Source organism: Carettochelys insculpta, chromosome 4 (genome assembly GCF_033958435.1).
Source record: "Carettochelys insculpta isolate YL-2023 chromosome 4, ASM3395843v1, whole genome shotgun sequence".
NCBI lineage: Eukaryota > Metazoa > Chordata > Testudines > Carettochelyidae > Carettochelys > Carettochelys insculpta.
This window is the reverse complement of record NC_134140.1, coordinates 91,005,232-91,028,597: the sequence shown is the minus strand read 5'-3', so window position 1 is coordinate 91,028,597 and position 23,366 is coordinate 91,005,232. Positions and strand designations below refer to the sequence as shown.

At 43.0% G+C, this 23,366-nt stretch overlaps 1 protein-coding gene across 1 annotated transcript in view; it reads right to left on the bottom strand.

Annotated features, from left to right (window-relative positions):
- Positions 1-23,366, bottom strand: part of SLC7A11 (solute carrier family 7 member 11) — an 86,374-nt gene that overhangs the window by 35,359 nt on the left and 27,649 nt on the right. The window contains exon 6 of the mRNA XM_074991928.1: positions 18,550-18,594. Coding sequence (XP_074848029.1) covers positions 18,550-18,594 — 45 coding nt within the window. The remainder of the gene's footprint in view (positions 1-18,549; positions 18,595-23,366) is intronic.

Here is a 23,366-nt window from a genome sequence, read left to right as displayed (position 1 = left end):
TCTCCTTCTGCTCCCCAATAAACTTCTCTGTTGTCTGGTCCACTTCACTTCTTTTCCCCATTCACATTTCCTCATTTCTTATTTCTCCTTTGTCCCCATATGTGTTGCCCAACCACCTGAGCCTCCTCTCCGCTTACTTCAATAGTCATCATAGCTGGCTGCCTCATTCTTTTTTCCCTAGTTATTCCTCACAAGTGACAGCAGGCAGCTTGTTTTGTCTGCTCCTCCTCCTCTGATGTAACAACTCTAGGCAGAACAGTTCCTTCACCTTAATCCAGATACTTCTGCAGGCATCTATATTCTGCTTTGCAACAAAGACCCTTGAATCCCATAGAATCATCTGGAAACAAGGCCATCTGTGTGAAAACTACCACCTAATACTCCATGGTCATCAGTGACTGACAGACAATAGAGTGGAAATCACTAATGTAGACAAAAATATCTGTAACAGGGTAGCTCACCCCTTAAAAGTCTGGGCCCTTCTACCCTGACTACCAAATGAGCTACATCTGGTAGAGAGAGCAGGATGATTAGCCCATAAAGAGTAGCAGGAGGCTGCAGGGAAGGGAGCAAGTTGCAGCAGAGTCTGCTGAAAAGAAGACTTTGAAACCAGGGCAGCTGTTTCAGGCCCAAACCGAATTGGGAATAAGGGAATTTCCAAGTCTGCGGTTTATTTCAAAGCACCCACATCTACACAGCCAGTTGCATTTAGAAAGCAGTACTTTCGAAGTGTGACTGGCTTCCATCATGCTAATGAAGCACAGAATATTCATATCAGTGCCTCCTTAACCAGTTCCGAACCATGTCATTCAAATACCCCATCTGAAAGAGAAGGGTAGTGTAGACACAGCCTAATTTTTATTTGGAATATATGTTATATTAATACACCCAGTCCACAACTAAGGGTATTTTTGACCAAGAAAAAGCATGTGCAAAGTTTTATGTAAATGTTCCAAGAGGAGAAACTGATGCAGACTAAATACTGTGTCATCCTTAGCCATGAAGGAGCAAAGAGGAAGTGGCGGTGACTGGTTACGGTACACAACATAGAAACAAACACATACCTGGACCTATGCCAATACAATATCATGGCCTTTCCCCTAGCAATTTATTTTTAACTGTCTCCTAATTTTTTCCCCACAGTTACATTTGCACTACCCTCTTTTCCACTAGACAATGGACAGCCTTTGCTATGCCCATGCCCATAGCCTTTTGACACTTCCGCATTATTTCCTAAAATATGCAAACCCATAGGTCTAATAAGCGAACATCACATGATCAGACCCGGCCTCAGTCAGGAAACAGTGAAAAAGTAACAGCCAGGATGGAGTTTCTCTTTTAATTTGGATACACATATCTAGAGATGTGAATACATGACAGCAACACTGATCAAAGCAACCCTGAGCTGAACACATTCAGTTTTGATATCCCTTCATACTCCTTTTGTTCCTCCTTATGTCTCCACACACAGTAGGTTCCTGATACTAACTGTTACTGTACAGGAATAATTTTAACTATGAAACAAGTGCTCTAATCTTAGAAGTCGTCTGCAATTTTGTTTGTCAGGTCTTTGAAGCCTAAGGGTCCAATCCTTATGAATGGGACTATGATGTGTGGATGGATTTCTCACACAAAAACTGTAAAATGTTGCTTGTAGAAGCAGTCTTATCTTTTATTTGACTGCAAATTGTTGCGTTTAGACTTTTCTACTATAATTTTATGAGGCATTCCTGTGCTAATCAATTGTTAAACTACATCTCTGCAACATTGATAGCCACAGATTAGATCAGCCTCAGTCTTCACTAATACACACACACTGATTGGCATATCAGCTCAGTCTTTGTCATGAATAGCTTACTGACAACCAACCTACTAAAAAGAGTAGCACACTTCTGTAATTTTTACATTAAAATAGAGAGAGAGAGAGAGAGAGAGAAAATGGAGTGGATGTAATAGACAGAAGGCCAGAAAGCCATCTGATTTTAAAGTACTGGTGGGCTGTCTTCTCAGAAAACCAATTCAGAAGTCAGATAGGTTTTGGGAAAACAGCCTCCAGTGACAGAGATTTCTAATGCCTTAAGATGCAACTAGAGATAATTTCTATTTCCCATGGTCTGACTTTACAGCAAATCATTCTCTGCAGAGCCATGTTTCCCAACAAGCTGTAAAAATGATTTGGCAAATTGAGAAAAACTGAAGGAAAAAAGAAAAGCCATGCAGAAAATATTAACCATCACAGATGCTACAGTTTAAATAAATAATGACTGGGCTGATCAGTTTCTAAATGTGCAGAATCTAAATACACACACAAAGGGACAAATCCTTGAAAGCAGTGAACAGATCCAGCAGCAGCTGGAATCATCCTCCACCAAACAGCAGCCTGTACTGTGGCCCTGAAGCCACAGCAGCCTTTATGTTGCCTGCCCTCTACTTGAGGGGATATAATGACACAGGCATTCATTGTTCCTGCTTTTTCCCTGCACAGAACCTTCAAGTGGACTCCTGTCACTGTCAAGTGTATACATTACAACAGCTGAGGAGGAGGAGGAGGAGGAATTGCTTTCCAAACTAAACTATCTTTTTGTTCACGTGTTCTGGGATCACAGGAGCAAATGATGCAATGGTGCTCCCCAAATTCTGACTCTGACCTCTCCCAATTTAGCCACACCTCAGTGCAGCAGGTGCCCAGATAGATAGAGTGAATATCAAAGATGTGCATTAAGCGGATACAAGCAAAGAAATGCAGAATTAGAGGTCTGAATTTGCTATATCATGTCCTAGACAGTAGGTATTCTTGCTCACATTATACAAGGCCACCAAGGGGCGTGAGAGTCTCAGTCAGCTGCAATGAACAGACAAGTTCAGCCAGGGTGAATTAAGATGACCACACAACTCAACTCTGAGTGTATTGAAACACACATTCAACAGTTGACATTTGACCCAATAGAATGGAACAGATACTTTCATCAGATAACTTTTCAACTGCTCACATGAGCACAGAGCCTGAGAAATGTTCCACTGATATATATTCAAGCCAGTGAGCAGATAGCTCAGCCAGGATAGATGAATAAAGACTCAGATTATGGTTCAGTTCAAGCCCCTTTCCAATGAGTTGGCTTTATGAATACAAAGTGAATCCTAAATAGGAGCAAAGCAACTCAAAACACAAGACTATTCCAGCTTTCAGCCTATTCTGCTGTTGCCTTTAAGTTGCCTCCACTTGCACTGTTTCCCTTCTGTCCTCACCCCAGGTCACCCTTGTGACAGGCAGAGACACCAGTGGTTCTCCTTAGAGCTCCTCTGATGCTGAGGCCTAAGGAACACCTTCATAGCTTGTCAGTGTCATGTATATGGCCGTAAACTGACAAACAAAATCACTGTTTTTCAGCTACTTTAAAAAAAATACCCCAAAATCTTCACTGGACTGAATTTTAAACTAGCAGCAGTCAGGTCATTTAGTCCAAACATTTAAGTACTTTGAAGACTCAAAAGATGTGAAAAGCATCTGAAATAAGTCAGAATTCTTTTTTTTAATTGCACTCTCAATTTCAAAAAATTATTTTTCTTAAATCCATGTAGGAATGAAAGACCAAGTTTCAGAAAGGAATTTCTAGGTAATTTAAGCATACAGTAGTCCCTCGTGTTATGTTCCCATGCACCCTCGTGTAACTCGAATTTCACATGAGTCGGGGGTGGCTTTTTTCCCTGCACGTTCTGCAATCGAGGAAGCAGAAGGAGCACCTGGAGCTCCTTTGGAAAGGTAAGTCCTGGGGTTGTGGGGGCATTTGGGGGGAGCTAAGCCTGGCAGTCGGTTGGAGCCCTCAGACGGGAGCAAGGGGGTTAAGCCTGGGGTGGGACGGGGCTGCAGGGGGATAGGGGGTGGAGTTGAGACAGAGGCATGTGCAGGAGGGGTTGAGGCAGAGCCATGTGGCGTGGGGGTTGAACCAGTACCCGGGGTGGGGGGTGAGCCAGAGCCACACACAAGGCTGGTGAGCTGGATCCTGGCCAATGGGAGGTTTGAACTGGAGCCAGGTGTGGGAGGGGGATAAGCCAGGGCTGGGGGTAGCAGGATTTTGAGTTGTGCTTAACTCACATTAATGTGAGTCAAATGCAACTTGAAATTGTGCATTTTGAGGGTTTACAGTACCTAAAAATAGGAGGTGTAACAAGTTCTGCACTTTTGGTGGGTTTTGTCATGTGCCTCAGTGACTTATGGTGGGCCTTCCACTGCCTCAGGTCTTTCCAGAGGCAAGGGTCTCCGCTGACTGAGCCACTCTCATCATAGGCAAGTCACTGGTATGGGACAAGACCCTTCAAATGGTCCTGACGCCCCATTCTTCTGCTGGGGCAGCTCTTTAGGGGAAGGATGAGAGGAATCCAGACCCACTCACTGCTCTGGACTCCAGACAAGGGTCCCTAGATTGGTGGCAGCTAATGGGGGGAGTTTCCTCTATCCCAAACACAGCAGCCTTTCCTCTAGCACCTTCTCCCTTGAACCTGGCTGAGCCTCCCCTTTCCTCCAAAACACAGTTCTCCAGCTTCACTTCCTGGTCCATTCCTCTTCTCCTTTCTCCTGCCCCCTTGCCTGGAGGGAAACTTTTTATAGCAAGCTAGCTGGCCTTAGCTGGCAGCAGGTAACTGATTAAGAACCAGGCTGCAGCAAAAGGCTAATGAGCCCCTGCTGCCTACCTTAGCTGCGGAGAGGCATTCTCTGTGAGCCTAGAACAAAAGGTACCGACCCAGTTTGCAATTTATTTGCCTTCCTCCAGTGTCTTGTAAGCTGTGGGACACAAGGAGCACTGTGACTGTGGAGCCTACTTTTGCTCCTTGATCTGTTCACACATCTGGGCAGAGTTCCTACGAGTGGCATCCATTGGTTCCCTCAGTGCTTTCAGGAACCATTGGGCACTGTCCAGGACACACTGCTCAAGGTTCCCTTCCGGCTCCCTCACTCTGAGCCCATGACCCTCCATGCCCTTCCCTGTTTTACTTTTTAGTTGTGTCCCATAATTATTTGAGTTCCCCAGTCCAGTGGATCCCCCCAGAGGGGGAATCTTAATAGATGTGGGTGCGCTTGAGCCTGCCTATTTCTCAGTTCCCCAATAGCACCAGGCTCTTGTGGCATGCTGCCTGCTGTTTGCCACAAACATTAATTTTAATGGTGCAGGGCCAGCCAACAGTCTCAGCAAATGTGGACAGGCACAAGAAAGTTCACTTTAGCCAATCAGATTCTCAGTCTGGCAAACCAACTCTCTCACCCTACGCAATGATACACATACGCACAGACTTAGTCCACAACTGAATTACACACATATGACAAAATAACACACAAATTTTCACAGGCTTCATCAGAAGCAAAACTAATGTTTACTTTCTAGGATGTAAATTCCACCTGTTACATTTATCTGTTTAGCAGATTCTCTTTCAAATTAATGAGCTACAGGCACAAAAGGATTTGTTTGTGAAACCATGACTTAAATTTTCCACTCTCTTCATGGATTAGACAGCATAGCAATGTTAAAAACAATAGCAGGCCACCCCTTCAACTTCCATTAGAATGGGCTTTCATCTCTGCTAGCAGCAAGCGATGTAGAGGCTCCTACCTCTAGATACCACCTGGAGAAAAAAGGCAGGAAGTAGCTGAGCAATAACATAGTATCTCTCTCATTTCTGTGCTCTTTGTCCAACTCATCTCACTACATGGTTATGGTGTGTAATTTTCAGCATAGAAGTGCCCCTTTAAAGGAGCTATAAGAAATGAGTTATGTAGCAGACTATGGCTCTGAACCAAAGCCCAGTGAAGTAAATTGGAGACTTTCCATGTATTTCAGTGTATGAATCAGGAGCTGCATCTCTCAGTTGTGCAGAAGTTGAAGTATCACCTTGGAGGATTGATTCTAGAGTTCTAAGTGAAATTTCAGAAACAATACAATTTCTATATTAAGTGAGTTAGAAATAGTTGTTTTTTAAATTTTACACAATGATTCTAAGATGAACAAAAAATATTCAGAAACAAAAATATCACAAGACAAAAAAAGGTATGCTGAGAAAATTGAGGAAAATACAAACTTGACCTTCAATTCCTTACTTGAAGGTAGTTGGGCATCTTATAAATTCACACCAGTAAATGGACTTTGTAAAGCCTTTGAAAGATTAATATGTCACCTTTGATTACCTCAGGATAGAATATTACAATATAATCCTATCATTTCTGCCTCACTTATTTGGTACTTTGGCCATACATGAACAAATTGACTTCGAGCCAAATGTATCTTTTATGCATATCTGAAGTAGACTAATGCAAGGAGGATTTTGATCACAAGGTATAGCAACTCTGTGTTCCTCTAGTCCACAATAATCTAGGTACAAGCTTTCAAAGAGAGGAAAAACAGAGCTGCCTAACTGCAGCTTTAGAACAGTTCTGCTGTACTTTATTTGAAAAAAAAATCATCCATTTTAGGTAGCACCAAAGTCCTAGGACCCAAATTAAAAAATTTGCACATATGCTTACACTGATGTTGAATCATACAACTTACACCACTGAGCACAAGTCATGGTCTGATCAGGGCTTTAAAACGAATACAGGAAGAGACATCTCCTTGTGAATAAAATGCATAAAGTATTTGAACACAACATGTCAAAAGCCAAGAAATCCAGCCTTTATGCTGCCTGCACTCTACATGATGACAGGTCACTCATATAATCATACAGTAAACCCTCACTATAGCAGACCCCATTTCACTGGACATTGGTAATAACGAAAGTCCACTAGCCTCCTGCTACCAAAGAAAGTAGAGTATGGTACTGCGCTCTGTGGTACTGTAAACGGTGACTCACCAGAGGTGCCACTGGTCCCCCTGCAGCTGAGACTGCCACAGCAGCATGGTCCCCAGTCATGGCTGGAACCACCAAGTCAGCGGCTGGAATTGCCACAGCCATGGGGTTCCTGGCCACAGCTTGGAGAGCTGCTACTGTGTCCCCTCCAGCACTGAAATCCGAGGCAGTGATCCCAGACATGGCGAGGGAGAATGAGGAGAAGGACACAGTGGCAGCGGCAGCTCAGAGCCAGAGGAATTCCCATGCTCTACCGTCAGAACGGGTGGCTTGGAGCCCAAGAAGCCACCATGCTCAGGGCAGAGCGCAGGCAGCTGGGAGCTGGAGGAGCAAACCCTCGGAGTAAACCCTCCAATATAATGGACTTTTGGTTATAACAGACACTCCTCCCCCCATTAGCCTGTTATAGCAAGGGTTTATTGTATATTCATTCATTCAAGCTAGAAATAGTAGCTGTTTTAATATTAACACAAAGCATATTTATAAATTTTCATTGTGAGATCTAAAGCACATTAATACATTTAGAGACTGATTCAATGCGCTTCAAATCAGGCTCTAAATCTTTTTCAAGCCTACATAAAGTAGGGTATTATCCCTGTTTCATAGATCTGTAAAATGAGGAACAAAAAGCTTAAAGCCTATTTCATTAAACAGAAAAAAAATAGGTGCCTCATTTTCATAGATGCCAGGCATACACAACTCTTGATGAAGTCAATGGGAATTGAAGATGATGAATGTAACCCAGAATTAGAGTTTGTCTCCACTATGTGGTAGGTTGATGCTGCAGTGACCCATCTAGCAGCTGCCAATTTATTGCATGTGCTTAGATGCAATTTATCAACCTTCAAGCACACTCCGATTGACTCCAGTACCCCACCAGGACAAGAATAGTACCCGGAACCCATGGGAGAGGAGCTCCCACTAATCTTGCTTGGGCAGCTGAAGTTGCATTGAGTAGATCAGTGGTCAGAAACCCACAGCAGACATGCCAAGAGTGACACAAGAGCTGATGTTCATCAGCATGCAAGGCAGGAGTTCAACCCCATCCCTCCTCCTGCACGTAGCCAGGAGCTTGCTCAAAGCTATGCTGCTTGTGGATTAAAAAGAGACCTCCTAAAACTACCAACTACCACCTAAACAGTAAAGCTCTGCAGCTTTATTTATCTATTAATGAAGCTGCTGTAAGTAGGCCTATTAGTGACTTTGAAAAGCATCACCAGCACTTGGACTGTACATAGAGGTCAAAAGGCCAAATTTCCACACTCCACCTCGGAAAGGTTGCTGACCCCTGGAGTAACTCAACTGGACTTGGGGGATGGGGAGGAGTTAGTGCCGAGAAGTCCCTACATCATGTTGTGCTCCCACTCTCTCTTCCACAGGCACACCACAGAGGCTGCATGTAAACTAGCAAGTTCTTTCAAGAAAGCCAGGCCTTGTTCAAAAGAAGCTGCGGAGCATCTACAGACAAAATGGGCTCTTTTGATCTGAAATTGAAACAACGCAGATCTTCTGCTGGCAGCCGTCATCTGCTCCCAGATCGGGAAGAGCGCCTTTTTTTTTTTTTTTTTAAAAGAGAATCTTTCAGAAAAAAAAAAGCCTGTGTAGCTGCTCTGCAGACTCTCCTTTTGAAAGAGGAGCCCTCCATGGCACTGGCCAGCTGGAGCGTGGAGATGCCCTGGCCAGCATTATCAGAGCTCTATGCCCCCTGCGTCTGGCCACCTTAAAGGTGCTGGCAGCCCCAGAGACACCGTGGTAGGAAGCTGAGAGGGTGGAGGCAGCAAGGAGAGATCCCTCACAGCTATGCCATACAGTGCACATCCGCCACATGGTGCAGAGTCATCCAACCCGTGATCCCCAGGGGCTCCACAGGGAGCCAGCCAAGGGGTCCCAGGAGCCCACCCCAGCCACAAAAAGGATAGTGCACTCCTGTGCAGAGCCCAAGCTCTGAGACCTTCTTGGCTTCTGGCATGAGGAGGGCATCCTCAGGAAAACAATGGGAAAGAAAGACAATGCCCTGCCTATGGCTGGCTGGCCACTGGAGTCGCTGGCTGAGGACACCCCACCCAGACCGTGGAGCAGGTATGCTCCAAGAAGAAAGAAATTTACCAGGGGTAAGTCTGGCATGCCCTATGGCAACCCCATAACGCTGGCATGCCCTGAGGTGACAATCAGCACCACCCCCATGGACAGCACCGCAGGCTGCACATGTGCAGACGGGGACCTGGAAGAGCCAGGCTGTGCCTGGCTCACCCGCCACCCATGTGGGGACCCCTCTGTACCTGGACAGCCCCCCTTGCCCACTATCCCATTCCCTAATGGGGGGCAGGAATAGTCAGCCCCATCCCCAAGGCACAACTGAGTCCTTGTGCAGCAGGGCGCACCATGCAGGGCACACATCCCCCTGCTCCCAGGACATCCCCATCCCTGAGACCAGGGGTGGGAGCTGCTGCCCACAGGGGTTGAGGGGCACTTCCCTCAGGGCTGGGCTGTGGGAATGATGTCCCATCTGTCCCTTCCCTTCCAATCTTACAGCTGTGTCATCAGAGAGTGGGGTGAGCCCCAGCACACCCCCGGGGCCAGCCAGCCCCATCCAGGGACTGGAGCCAGGAAGTCCAGCAGCAGCAGCAGAGATGGCTGGGGCAGCCCCACCATCAGTGCCCAGCCAGGCCTGTGGTCAGGTCGCTGCTTGTGGGACAAATAAGCTCCCATGCACACAGCTGCCCTCCACCATGAGAATGAACTGGTAGAGTGACACCTGAGGCTGGCTGAGGCCAACCTGGTCTGGCAGCAAAAGGCCTGAGCTGAGATGGTGGTCACCCTCTGGACCATCCATAGGGCCCTCACGGAGCAGCTGACCCAGCCTTCCACCCCCCCCCCCCGCAACTACCATTGCCCCACCTTCCCCCTCCAGCTTCTCCTCCCTGCTGCTCACCCACTACTCTCACTTCCCTACTGCCAACTGAGCTCCCCACTGCTGTATTACAAGGCCTGTGCCTTTTAGTGTGTGGATATGATCTTCTGGAAGAGATCTGGAAAAATCATCTTCTGAAAGACCCCATTTCAAAGGATCACTATAGCGTAGACATAGCCCGAGAGAGGTTAACGGGTCTGCTACAGCTTTGCAGTACCAAAGCTGCATATTTTAGCTCAAGTAGACACACACTTTTAAATCCAGAACTTCTGGGTTTGAACCCTGCTGCAGACAATCCATCAAGGGTACTGAACTGCTGCAGACAGTATGATTCAAGTTATTGATTTACATTGACATTTTGGTGCATCACATTATCCCATGTCAAAGAACAGAACACCATGAATCTCCTGTATGTTGGGGCTACATCCAATTTTGAGGCCTTCTGCCTTTCATTCATTTGTATACCCATATCATACTCAGACATTTTGGAAACATTTCCAGTACAGTGTTTCCTCTTTCAGTTTTCATTGTTGCTAGGAGTGACATTCCGGCATTAATTAATACAAATTAGACACAGACACTATATTAATTTAAACATGACACTCAAATTATTTAAACCCAAAATAAAAATATGATTATACAAAGCATTTTGGAACTCTGCTTTTCCAAAATGATTGATGATATCAAAGCTTGGTAACTTGTTATAAGTCTACTGCTTCTTAGAAAAGAACGAATAAATGAAGTGAAAAGAACACTGGAAAAGTCTAATAGACAAACTGACTAATCTCCGAACCCAAGGTCAAAGCAAAGCAATTCATTTCTTGGCTTTTCCGCAGCACGAGACATGATTTATCAATCTGAGAGCAGGCTTACAAACACTATATATCTCAATAATACATTCTTTGCACTGTGTAACTTTTTAAATAATGATAGATTGACAGTGCTGAATCAAAGTTATTTTACAAACAGCAACAGAATATTTGTTACAAAATGACCCTTTTAAAAAGAAATATACCAGGTACAGTTAATCACAACGACTAATTGAGCCATTTTATAGCATAATCATTTCCTAATATATATGCTTCCAGAGTCTTTTTTCCAACTTCAGGTATTACATATTGTTAGACATCAGCGCAAGAAACAAATGTCGTCTTTTCTTCATCATGTTATACTGCTAACATTGGAGACAATGGCAACATCTACATTCTATGCATCTGTTGCCAGAAGCTACTGTCGAAAGAGATGTTCCAACAAAAACTTTCATTGACAGATCACGTCTGCAAGTAAATCCACTCTGCAGACAAAAGGACCTCCTGGAGCAACTACACAGCTTTTTTGTTGGCTGCTTCTATCAACAAAATGCATTTTGTGTGGAGCTGTTTGACAACACTCTCTTGCATAGATGTAGCCAATTACAGTAGAATTTTTTTAAACTATAACAATTATGCTAATGCTAACAGCCACTTATATTTCAAAATGAAAAGGATGGCTTTGTGATTAAAACTAGAATGTGATGTGGAGCTGGAAATTAAATCCAGAGCTCCAACCTCAGTCTTTTTATTTGATCTTGAGCAAGTCATTAATGACTGAGTTTCAGCTTCCCATGTGTAAAATTGAAGTAACACTTTTTTCTGTCTTTACTAATCCTGCACTGTGATCTCTGAAGGCTCAGAAGTTCACTTACATCATAACATTTCAGAATTAGAACTTTAAAATGTCAATACTCATGAGCAGGGGCCATCCCCTTTTATCTGTTTGAACAGTACCTGATACAGTAGGGATCTGATCGTGATTGGGCCCTTACGGCACTAATCTAACATAAACACATACTAATAATTTCTATAACCTCTACCATCCAAAGGGCTCCAAAACATTCTTTTTCAAACTAGGGTCTTTACCCTGACATGTGAGCCATGCTGAAGAACGCTAATGAAAGGATGGATGTCTGTCATTACCAAAGACCACAAAGCACAGACTAAACCTAAAAGACCACATATGAGACGAGTCTGAAGGTTCAGTATGCCCAAATGTAATTCCTCTGTCACGGTTAAAGCAGTAAGCTCGCTTGATTTCAGAGTAGCGGTTGTTAGCTCATTAACTCATTTTTTTCAGTCCTGATGAGGCCTGATCTTTATCGTGCATGAAAAATGAAGAGATCACAGCTGCAGATGGCATGGCTGAATGTCGTAATTTTTAATGATGTTTTACGTTTCAAACATTTTATCATGAATAATAATTGTTACTGACTCAGCACATATATGTAGAAGTTAATTTTACACTGCAGAAAAAAATGGATTTCACTGCAATCCCTAATATTCTTGGTTAACTCAATTATATTATGTTAAAAAAGCATAGTCAAGCCGCTGAATGCAGTGACCTCGGAGTCTGCATGAAGTTATCGTTGACCTCATGTTTCTTCAGGCCCCCTCAGTAAACCAGGTGCCTTGCTATTTGCACTTGTGTTTACAACAAATAAAGACTGAAACTCCAGGCTTGAAACGAAAGTAACTCATTCTGGGGGGTTAAGGAAATTCATTTTGAACATGCAAATAACAGAAGTTTCAGAAGGAAATAGAAAACACACCTATCCTTAAATCTTTGAATTGATAATAATGCACTTTACAGAACAAAACCAAGAAGCATATATCATGTCTGACGTGGGAATCAACCCTTTTCCATCCCAAGTTCAATTGCATGGTTAATTTTAAAAAAAGTTTAAAAGCTTTATCACTTATTTTCTTTTGGTTGATTTTCTCTTCCACTGTATCATTTATAGCTTCAAATATATTTTTCTCTCCCTCATTCAATATCTGTTTATTCTCTATCCCTGACATCAATCTAAGGTATCTATTTCAGCTTAGTAACCGACTACCTCAGGCTCAGAAGATTTAACCTGTTTAAGGCCCCTGATCCTGCAATTTGTTGCCTGAGTTCAGATGGCTACACCATGCACAAATTCCTGCTGACTTTACGGATGTTTGTGTGGGTGCAGCAAGCCTAAACAGGTACAACCAATTCCAGACAGTCTTCTACACACACAGTTCACAGCCATTAGAATTGAGGGCTGGCACATTTTTAAGTTAATTGTTACATACAAATTTCTAATATATTTGATACATCCCAATAACCTTCTTGGCCTTGTACATGATAGACAGCAAAGCCATCTTTAACCTGAAGAGTTAAGAAACTTGAAAGCAATCAAGCAACTTCCTGCATCTCCCTGTGCTCTTTAGCGATAACTCTAATGGACATCTCCTTTCTGCTCACATCATAATGCCAGTTTGAAGAGGAATTCAGTGGGTGAGTTTGTGCAAAGGGGACTATGCGCTAAATGTGGGTATATGACACCTTTGTTCTGAGGTCTGTAGTTGCTCTAATATCTCCATATTCCCAGTGATGTAATTAGTTACATTCTCCACATAACTCTTTAAACACATTTTGTTACAGGTTGCCAACAGGTTGGTTGACACTGATCATTCACCAGCTGCCAGGTATTTCATATGTTATGCCATACCTGGAGATATACAGCTATGACGGATTCTGAAGTAAACATTTACCTTGGCACATCACTACACAGAAGGAATCACCACAAACTCCCTTGTTCCTGAAGTGATTTGCATCCACACCCATACATAAAAATTTTAAATATTACCCAGCAGGAGGAGTTATAAATGTTAACCTGCCCAAGGCAACACCCCTACTTTTCTAATCCCACTATGTAATATGACTCCAACACAGCCACACCATGTGTGATTTTTAATATAGCTCTAAAGGAAAGCATTCTAAGCAAAGTCAGCATGTAAAAAAGGAAGTGAAGAAACAAACTGACAGAGCCAGATGTGTACCCAGAAGCCACCTGCTACAAGACAGGCCCAACAAGGAAAACAAGAGAACAACATGGGCCATCACGTACTGCCCCCAGCTAAAACCTCTCCAGCACATCATCAGTGATCCACAATCCATTCTGGACAACGACCCTTCACTCTCACAGACCTTGGGAGGCAGGCCTGTCCTCACCTACAGACAGCCTTAAACAAATTCTCATCAGCAACTATAGATCACAACACAGGAACTCTAAACCTGGAACCAATCCCTGCAACAAACCTCGCTGCCAGCTCTGCTCACTTATCTACCCCAGTGATATCATCACAGGACCTAACATCAACCACACCATCAGGGGCTCTTTCACCTGCATATCTACTGATATAATATATGCCATCGTGTACCAGCAATGCCCCACTGCAATTTACATTGGCCAAACTGGACAGTCGCTACGTAAAAGAATAAATGGACATAAATCAGACATCAGGAATGATAACATACAAAAATCTGTGGGACAGCACTTCAATCTCCCTGGACACTCAGTAACAGATTTAAAAGTCCTACAACAAAAAATTTCAAAAATAAACTGCAAAGAGAAATTTCAGAGCTGTAATTCATTTGCAAATTTGACTCCATCAACCAAGGACTGAACAGAGATTGGGAGAGGCTGGCCCATTACAAAAGCAGTCTCTCCGCACTTGATGTTCACATCTCCATATTAGCTACTGATAATGGGCCATGTCACCCCTGACTGAATACAGCTTCTCATCTCTGGCCCTCCACTTGACTGAGATTTCCTCTTTAGATCCTCCTCTGAAACCCCCGCCACTCATGCATCTGATGAAGCCTGTCTTTGCCAATGAAAGCTTATGCTCCAAAATATCTGTCAGTCTATAAACAACAGCATGGTCTGATAAATACCTGTCACTTAGCTGCTGTTTAGGGGGCCTGAGACTGAATGCGCACTGAAGTCAATGGAAACACTCCCATTATTTCAGTGGCAATCGGGTTAGCCCCTATTAGAATTAGTCAAAGCTATCTTCAAAAACCAATTTTGCTGCAACAAAGGTAGTGATATCTTTCTGCTCTATTTCTGGAGAAATTTCTCTCCCCTATGATGCAGAAGCCCTTTCAGTATGCATAATGGCAAGCAGTTTCTTTACAATACAGCTTTCATGCAGCAAATAAAGAAGCATCCACTGTTTAATTGCTTCTGTTTTAGGACTGTTTAATGGAATCTAAACAGCTTCATTCAGCGTAGCACATAATAATTGGTTTAGTCCAACTGTGCTTTGATAGTTATTAAATAATGCATTGGAAACCCTGATCCTTTTGTTATGTACTTCAACATTAATCTGGAGAATATGCCCTCAGATGCATGGTAAATGCAGGGGATCTTTATCTCCCATGCAAACAGCACTCTGAATAGGAAGAGGGAAGAAGTGACATTTCAGCAGCTTTGTACCATGGAGGAAACAAAACTACACATGCAAAGCTGAGTCTTTTTTTTTCTTTTTCTGGGACCATCTTTTAAGGGAATGCACCAGATCAGTGGAGCTAGTAGAATTCTGAAACAATGCTTATCTCCACAATTCTTTGGTTTTCTCCAGCCATACAAAGAAGCTACAATTGCCAGCTTATCCAGCTCTCTCAGGATTCCCTATAGGGATGGAGAATCTCTGAATGAATGTTCCTGTGAGAAAGGGGGTGCGCCTGGGGCAGGTTTAACACCACCTTTAGATTCCCCTCTTCCACAGTGGTATACTGCATAGATCTCAGTGCAAGTGAGAACCTAGCCCCCTATCTGTATATTCTATGCGGAAGGGATCTTGGAATTATAGTGGATAGTTCTCTGAAAACATCCACACAGTGTGCAGTGGCAGTCAGTAAAGTAAATAGCATGTTAGGAATGATTAAAAAAGGGATAGAAAATAAGACGAAGAATCTCTTACTTCCCCTATATAAAACAAAGGTATGCCCACTTCTTGAGTACTGCATGCAGATGTGGTCTCCTCACCTCAAAAAAGATATGTTGGCATTAGAAAACTTTCAGAAAAGGGCGACTAAAATGATTAAGGGTTTGGAACGGGTCCCATATGAGGAGAGGCTAGAAAGACTGAGACTTTTCAGTATAGAAAAGAGGAGACTGAGGGGCGATATGACAGAGGTATATAAAATAATGAATGGTGTGGAGAAAGTGAATACAGAAAAGTTATTTACTTGTTCCCATAATATAAGAACTAGAGGACACCAAATGAAATTAATGGGTAGCAGGTTCAAAACTTATAAAAGAAAGTTTTTCTTCACACAGCGCACAGTCAACCTGTGGAACTCCTTACCAGAGGATGCTGTGAAGGCCAGACTCTAACAAAGTTTAAAAAAGAGCTCAATAAATTTTTGGAGGTTAGGTCCATAGATGGCTATGAGCAAGGGGTAAGGTATGGTGACGAGCCTTTTGTCGAAGGCGGGAGATGGATGGCAGGAGACAAATCACTTGATCATTGTCTTCGGCTCACCTCCTCTGGGGCACCTGGCATTGGCTACTGTCGGCAAACAGGATACTGAGCAAGATGGACCTTTGGTCTGACCCAGTATGGCCGTTCTTATGGGATACGTATCAGAGCGGTAGCCATGTTAGTCTGTATCCTCAAAAACAACAAGAAGTCCTGTGGCACCTTATAGACTAACAGATATTTTGGAGCATAAGCTTCCATGGGTAAAGACCTGCTTCATCAGATGCAATCTGATTGCATCTGAGAAAGCAGGTCTTTGCTCATGAATGCTTATGCTCCAAAATATGTGTTAGTCTGTAAGATGCCACAGGACTTCTCGTTGTTTCTGTGGGATATAATGTTATCTGTATTTGTACTTTTAAAGAAAGAATTATGTCCCTTATGTGCTAACCAGTAGAGGGGCAACATGCTCAGAAACACATAGTACCTGATCTCACTCATTTAACTTAATGGCAGAACACATTTTTGTTGACCTAAACAGAAGCAGGATTTTCCCAAAATTATCCATAACAAAATTCATTAGTAATTTTCCTTCATTACTTCAGTGTGCGAGGTCTTAGAGAGGTTTACCTCTGTGGAAAGTCTGGAGGGTTTTGTGTGTGTGCATGGTCACACGTGTGAAAAACTCCTGATAAATGGAGATACTAGCCATATAACTTACAGAGCTAGGAGAGGAGTAGCTCTAACTCAAATACTTGATCAGACCACATGCACTCTCATCATCAACATCATCACCATCAATAACTGTGGGCTCAGCGCCCATTGGTGCTTCTCTCACCATTTCCTTCCATATTTCCCTGTGCAGTGCGGAGGGGCTTAGTTTCTGTACACTAGCTCCGCACCAATCTACTATATCGTCTATCCATTCTCTACAGGGTCTGCCTCTCCTACTTGAGCCGTCCATTATGCCGAATACCAGAGTCTTGATTTTTCATTTATTCTGTAAATATGCCCAAATAGTTGTAGCTTCCATTTTATAACCTTCTGCAGCAGGTTCTCTTTCGGATGTATCTTTCTATATAATTCCTCATTGGTGACCTTCTGAATCCATCCTATTCTTAGAATCTTTCTGTAACAGATCCTTTCGAATGCCAATATTCTTCTTTTAGAATCTTTCATTATCACCCATGACTCACATCCATACAACATGCTGCTGGATACACTTTTTCAAGATGCTCAGCTTCATTCCTAAGCTAATTGCTTTGCTTTTCCAGATATTATCCATCACCTTCACACCTGATCTTGCTTTCACTATTCGAGTCACTATTTCCTTCTTATAGTCAAGATCATATGTTATGTTGCTCCCCAGATATGTGAACTTCTCTACATTTCCTAGTTCAATCCATCTTCCCAGGACTTATTGCAGCATTTCATGCACTTGAACATAAGCAACAGTATTAATACAAAATCCAAAACAAAAAACTGCTAGAAATAGTCAAAAGAAATGTAGACTTCTCCTTTTCTTTTCCTGACAATTATACTGCTCTGATGCACGTGTACATGTGAAGTATGTGTGCGTGTGCGCACACACACACCCACAACAGACGGGTGCCATTTACCATCTTTACACAGTTTTACCCAGGCTTTCACAGCTCAGAAGCCAAGTGAGTTGCTTCCAGAACCTATTATTTTCTTTAAGAAACACATTCGTTTGGATTTATTTGGGGCAGACAACCCAGAAGTGTCAGAAGAAAAATCTGTGGTTTTCTTTTATTTTACAGGTGACCAGAGCTCCAAATTCCTGGTAGTTGTGAATGATCGACTCACAATGTTGTTAATTGAATTACTCTGTAGATAACATTTACACAGCCTGTGGCTATGAGTCTTACATCTTAGATCTACAAACTCAAGCTTGTGGGCTTGCAATCTGGTGCTAGAAACAGCTTCAGAGATAAGCACTCAGTCTGAAGTTTGGGATCCTCCTTTTCCCTGTATTCTTCCTCCCAAACATCTGAGCCCAAGCTCCAAACCAAGACTAGATGTCTCTATAGGTATTGTCACACTATAACATGAACCTGGGACCCCAAATCTGTAGACCTGAACTTTGGGATTGGCTGCCATGGGCTGCCACTTGCTGTGTACATATAGACTGTGTGATAAAATTGTTATTCTTTTGTAAAATTTGTTCTTTGGTCAATATTCAAACAGCAGCACAATGGTCACAAAATACATCATTCCTTCCTGAGCCTGATTCTCCCCAACAGGATACAAGCAACTCCCACTGAATGAAAGCATCTGGAATTATTCATATCCTGGCAGCATAATTCAGAGTTCTGGAGATCTACTTTTCCTATTTCTGTGCACATGAAAACAGACTGCATGGTGAGGTCACCATGGGCCAGATAGAGCAAAACTACATGCAACAGCAGTTCAAACAGATACTAGCTTGCAGTGTTTCCAGCGATTTTTCTACACCATTTTAATGCCTTGCTCATTTTAAAAAGAAAAGGGGACAAAAAGGGTACCTACCTCTCAGGATTTTCCACTTCTTCAGTAACAAAATTGAGGTAAAACCTAGAATATGAGAGAAGAAATTACAAAACTTTAGTTTATTTTCATCCTAGATTAATGTTCCAATAGTCATATAGATGTTCTCAGTTCATTACACAGTCCTGTCCATTATCACAGATTCTTTACAGAGCTACTTTTGCAATTATACTGAAGGCGGAAATCATACCTCCTTATCCTTCTGTTTTCCCTCCATTTTGGAAGAAAAGTTGGTTTGCTAGTTATCAAGGAGAAGAGGATGCTAGACAAAATGCTACACAATACCAACATGGAATAACATTGCACTTCGCATTTTTTCCAAGTTCAACTACTGAAAAAAGTATGGCCAAAACTCCCCTACAAGCAACACAAATCTCCGTCTCAGTCCCTAGTATTAAGCTTGTATTTGACAGAATGTTTCACAGGACATCTGTGACTTTGGAACAACCAGAATAGAAGCAAATTCAATGAATCCATCTCAGATGTTAGCTAATACTGGAAGCTGTAGTTCATATCCTATGTATATAGCCTGCAATCAAGGTCATTAATCCTGAAAGTCCTGGCGCTGGCAACATCATGACTAGTGAGGTGGTTGCATTCCTGTGTAAGAGCCAGACAAGGCTATGGATCAGCATACATATGTCTGTGCAGTAAACATAGTCTTATCCACTGAGCAGTAGTACTTCTCAAATGTCCTAATTATTTGTACCTTAACTTGCAAGTGTGACACATAAAAAAAAGGGAAGGGGAGTAAGGTAACGATATTGGTTTGTACCTAATAAGGCTGTTAGCAGTGTGCTCATCTCTTCAATTTCACTCCAGCTACTAGACAACTAATTTGGTGGTCAGGCACCAGTCCTCTCAGTAATGCAAGGTTTTCTTGCATTCTTTTTCCTGCTTGTCACTTTTCACCCACTACTTACATACAAGAATGAAAACCGCAGACAGTCAATAAATCATCCTTTGTTCTTCACTTATTAATGTCTTGGGTGTGTATTAAACCTGGCCAATCACCTGGGTCACAATGTCAAATTTTGGCCTGTTTCTTCACTGCTGTCTTACTGCACCTATTTAGCCACATGTGACAATGGCTGTGTCTACACTATGAGCTAAAAATTGAATTTATTACAATTGAGTTATTTCTACTGGATTTTATCAATTCAATTTTGAACATCCTCACATTCCCACATCCTTCCCACAAAATTGACTTATTGCTGCCACACAAAAGTTGCTTAAATCAACAGCAGCCTCAGTTTATTGTGGGAACCTATCCTAGAGTCCCCTGAGCCCCATAGAATTCTGGCTATTTTCACTGGTACAGAATGGGAGAAAAATGCCTGCAAGTGGATGTGGGTATCTGATGACATCTTCCCACATTTAATTTCCCTCAGACCCCTGCCAGGTTAAATAAACAACCCTTTTTCTAGATGGTGTCTGACTCTCAGAACAAGCATTTTCATCCTTGCAACTACTGCCAAACCCTTGCACCCAATCAATAATCTAGAAATATACATCTAAGTGCCCATGGGTGTTACACTGATGAGTGTCCACCCAATCAACTTTCAATGGCACTTTCCATGCCTATGGGTAACAGGGATAATTATGGAGAGGGATCCTGAGAAACAGCTACCACATTGGAATGAGTGCAGTTTAAATCCTTTAACGATGATACACTGGAGGGAAAGTCTGGTCCCAGCTGCTGCCTCTGGGTGCTTGATGCTCTGCTGCCCCCAACTCCTGACTATGTCAGCCACCAGAGACCTACCCCAGGAAGCTGCCAGCCCCCAAAGGTCATGGCTGCCGATGGAGACTTCCCCCAGATGCCTAAAAGACCCCAGACTACAGCCAGCCCCGAAAATCGTGACTGTCCAGGGAGATCCACCACCTGCCCCTATTCACAGCGTGCTCAGGCTTGGATCTAGGTTTGGACCTGACAAAGATGCAGACCTCCCAGAAAGTAAGACCCTTAGCACAAGAATTTAATTAGACATGGGCACCGGAATTAACAACTTGACATTCACGGATGATATAGTTATCATTGAGGAAGATGAGGAGAAGCTAGCAAATGGTGAGGGTGTTAAACGAAGAAGGGAAGTGGTATGGACTGATTATGAACATCGATAAAACAAAAACAATGGTATTTGGAGATAAGGAAACAGGAAGGAAGATCAGTGTAGATGGTATTGTGCTAGGTAGTGTAGAGAAGTTCACATATCTGGGAAGCAATATAATGTATGATCTAGACTGTAAGAAGGAAATAGTGAAAGCAAGAGCGAGTTTGAAGACAATGGATAAGAGCTGGAAAAGCAAAGCAATTAGCTTAAGAATGAAGCTGGGCATCTTGAAAATATGTGTATTTAGCAACATGTTGTACGGATGTGAGACATGGGTGATAACGAAGGATTCGAAAAGAAGAATATTGCCATTCAAAAGGAGTTGGTATAGAAAGATTCTGAGAATAGGATGGATGCAGAAGGTCACCAATGAGGAATTATATAGGAAGATACATCCGAAAGAGAACCTGCTGCAGAAGGTTATAAAATGAAAGCTACAACTATTTGGACATATTTGCAGAATGAATGACAAACGAAAAATCAAGACCCTAGTATTCGGCATAATGGATGGTTTGAATAGGAGAGGCAGACCCCACAGAGAATGGATAGATGATGTAGTAGGTTGGTGCAGAGCTAGTCTACAGAAACTATGCCATTCTGCACCGGATAGGGAAGGATAGAAGGAAATAGTGAGAAAGGCATCAGACACCAGCGAGCGCTGAGCCCACGGTTATTGATGATGATGACAACTACACTGAAACTGCAATGAGTCATTGAAACTGTTACAGCTTGGGGTGTCTAAAAGACCCCTGACTATAGCCAGCCCTAAAAGTCATGTCTGCCAAGGGAGCCTGGACAGCTAAAAGACCCCTGCTACAGCCAGCACCCGAAAAATCATGACCGCTGAGAGAGACTTGCCCCAGACGGCTATAAGACCCCAGACAGGCTGCCCCAAAAATTGTGACTGCCAAGGTGGACTTCCTTCAGGCTGCTAAAAGACCCCCGATTATAGCCAGACCATTGGCCTTTGGATAAAGCCCCCACAAGAATTTCCTCTGACAGGACAGCCACTCTAGTGACAAAGTATTTTCTTCTTTTTCCTGAAAATCATGACTGCCCAGGGAGAGTTCCCCTGGCTGGCTACAGGACTCTCACCATGCACAAGCTGCATGGCACCGTGCACTCCATGTCCTTTTATTGGTTCAGAGTCAAGCCACATGGTGCAGCTGGGTGCTGGAAAGTTCCAGACTCTGAGGCACCTCCAGGGAGAGGGACAGGAGGGCATGTGGGGTCAGGACAAAATGTAAGTGGCTGAAAAGAATTTTCTCACCCAAGCTCAACCCCCACCCACAGACTAGCTGCCACATGATGCGGGGGTGAGGGAAAGTTCCAGAATGCACAGTGCCTCTTGGGGGAGAGAAGGGAGAAGATATGGGGGGCAGGACAACATGTAAAGAAGTTTCTTATCCTAGCACACCAGCACAACCCCCACCCACAACCTAGCTGCCACACGGTGAGGTGGGGCGGAGGGGAGTGGCTAGCACCAGGCAGCACAGAAGAAAAAGCAGCTAGCAGAGGTAGACACAAAACCACAGCCATGTTAATAGCAAACAAAAAGAGAGGAGATTTTTCAGCCTCTCATTATCATACAGCCACAGGCTTCCAGGTGCCGAATTGAAATGGTAATCCTGTTGCTTAATTCCTCCGCACCTGAGAGCTGTGGAGGTGGAAGAGGCCAGAGCAGAGAATGGTGGGACATTGTGGGGCACACACGGGACATCTCTGGATGCTAACGAATTCAATGTAAAGGCATGGCACTTCTTGACTACCCTTCATTCAGAAATTTAAATTCGAACTGAATGCTACTCCCCTCCGATTACGACAATATTACGATATCGATATTTTGTCCATTTTAGTGCACCATACTTCAAGCTAATGGAAGTTACAGTGAAGACAGGCACTTGGTAAAATTGGGCTATATACCTTAAAATCAGTACTCTCTCTTTGTGCAGACATAGCCTAAGAGAGCAAGGCTGTGTAACATACCTTGTAGCACTCTGGTGTGTTCTGCTAAGCAGTTCATTTGAACTAGTGACAAAAAAGAGAGGTGGCTAGGAAGAAACATTGGCAAGAGTTAAAGCTGTTTCTCCTTATTACTCTTGTAAATGGCCAAATAAGGGTCTAGGATTAAAGTTGGTAGCTAGGAAAGTAAAGCAAAGCTATTACATTAAGTTTAAATGTAAGTTTTGAGGAGCTCAGTGTTTCAGTTGGAAAAGGAAGGTAACTAGTACTAAAAATATAAAGCCAATATTTTAAAAACTATTTTACATCTTTGAGGGTGAGTAATGTCCAAACAAGAGGTTCCTCAAGTAGCAATGAAACAAAAATTGTCATTAAAGGAAATATTTAAACCATTTTACAGGTAAATGGAGGCAGGGAAGGGGAGAGAGAGAAAGAGAGTTCGTATAATCTAAAAGATTTCTTTCAGCTTTCAAAATGACATCTCTCTTTGCTAAACCCATAGCATTCAAAAGCTAGGTGCATCCTCTAGGTGGCCCACATGCAATTTAATGTAAAAGTTGTGTTCAGTAATTCACTATTCATGTTTGTAATGCCCTTGTACACAAGGGGAGTTACAGGCTGGCAGAGAATTCAAATACCGGATCAACCCTCCAGACCTCAAAAAACAAAAACGAAAAATTATCATTCAAGCTTCATCCTCTGTGTAAGGACATGCTTTAATGC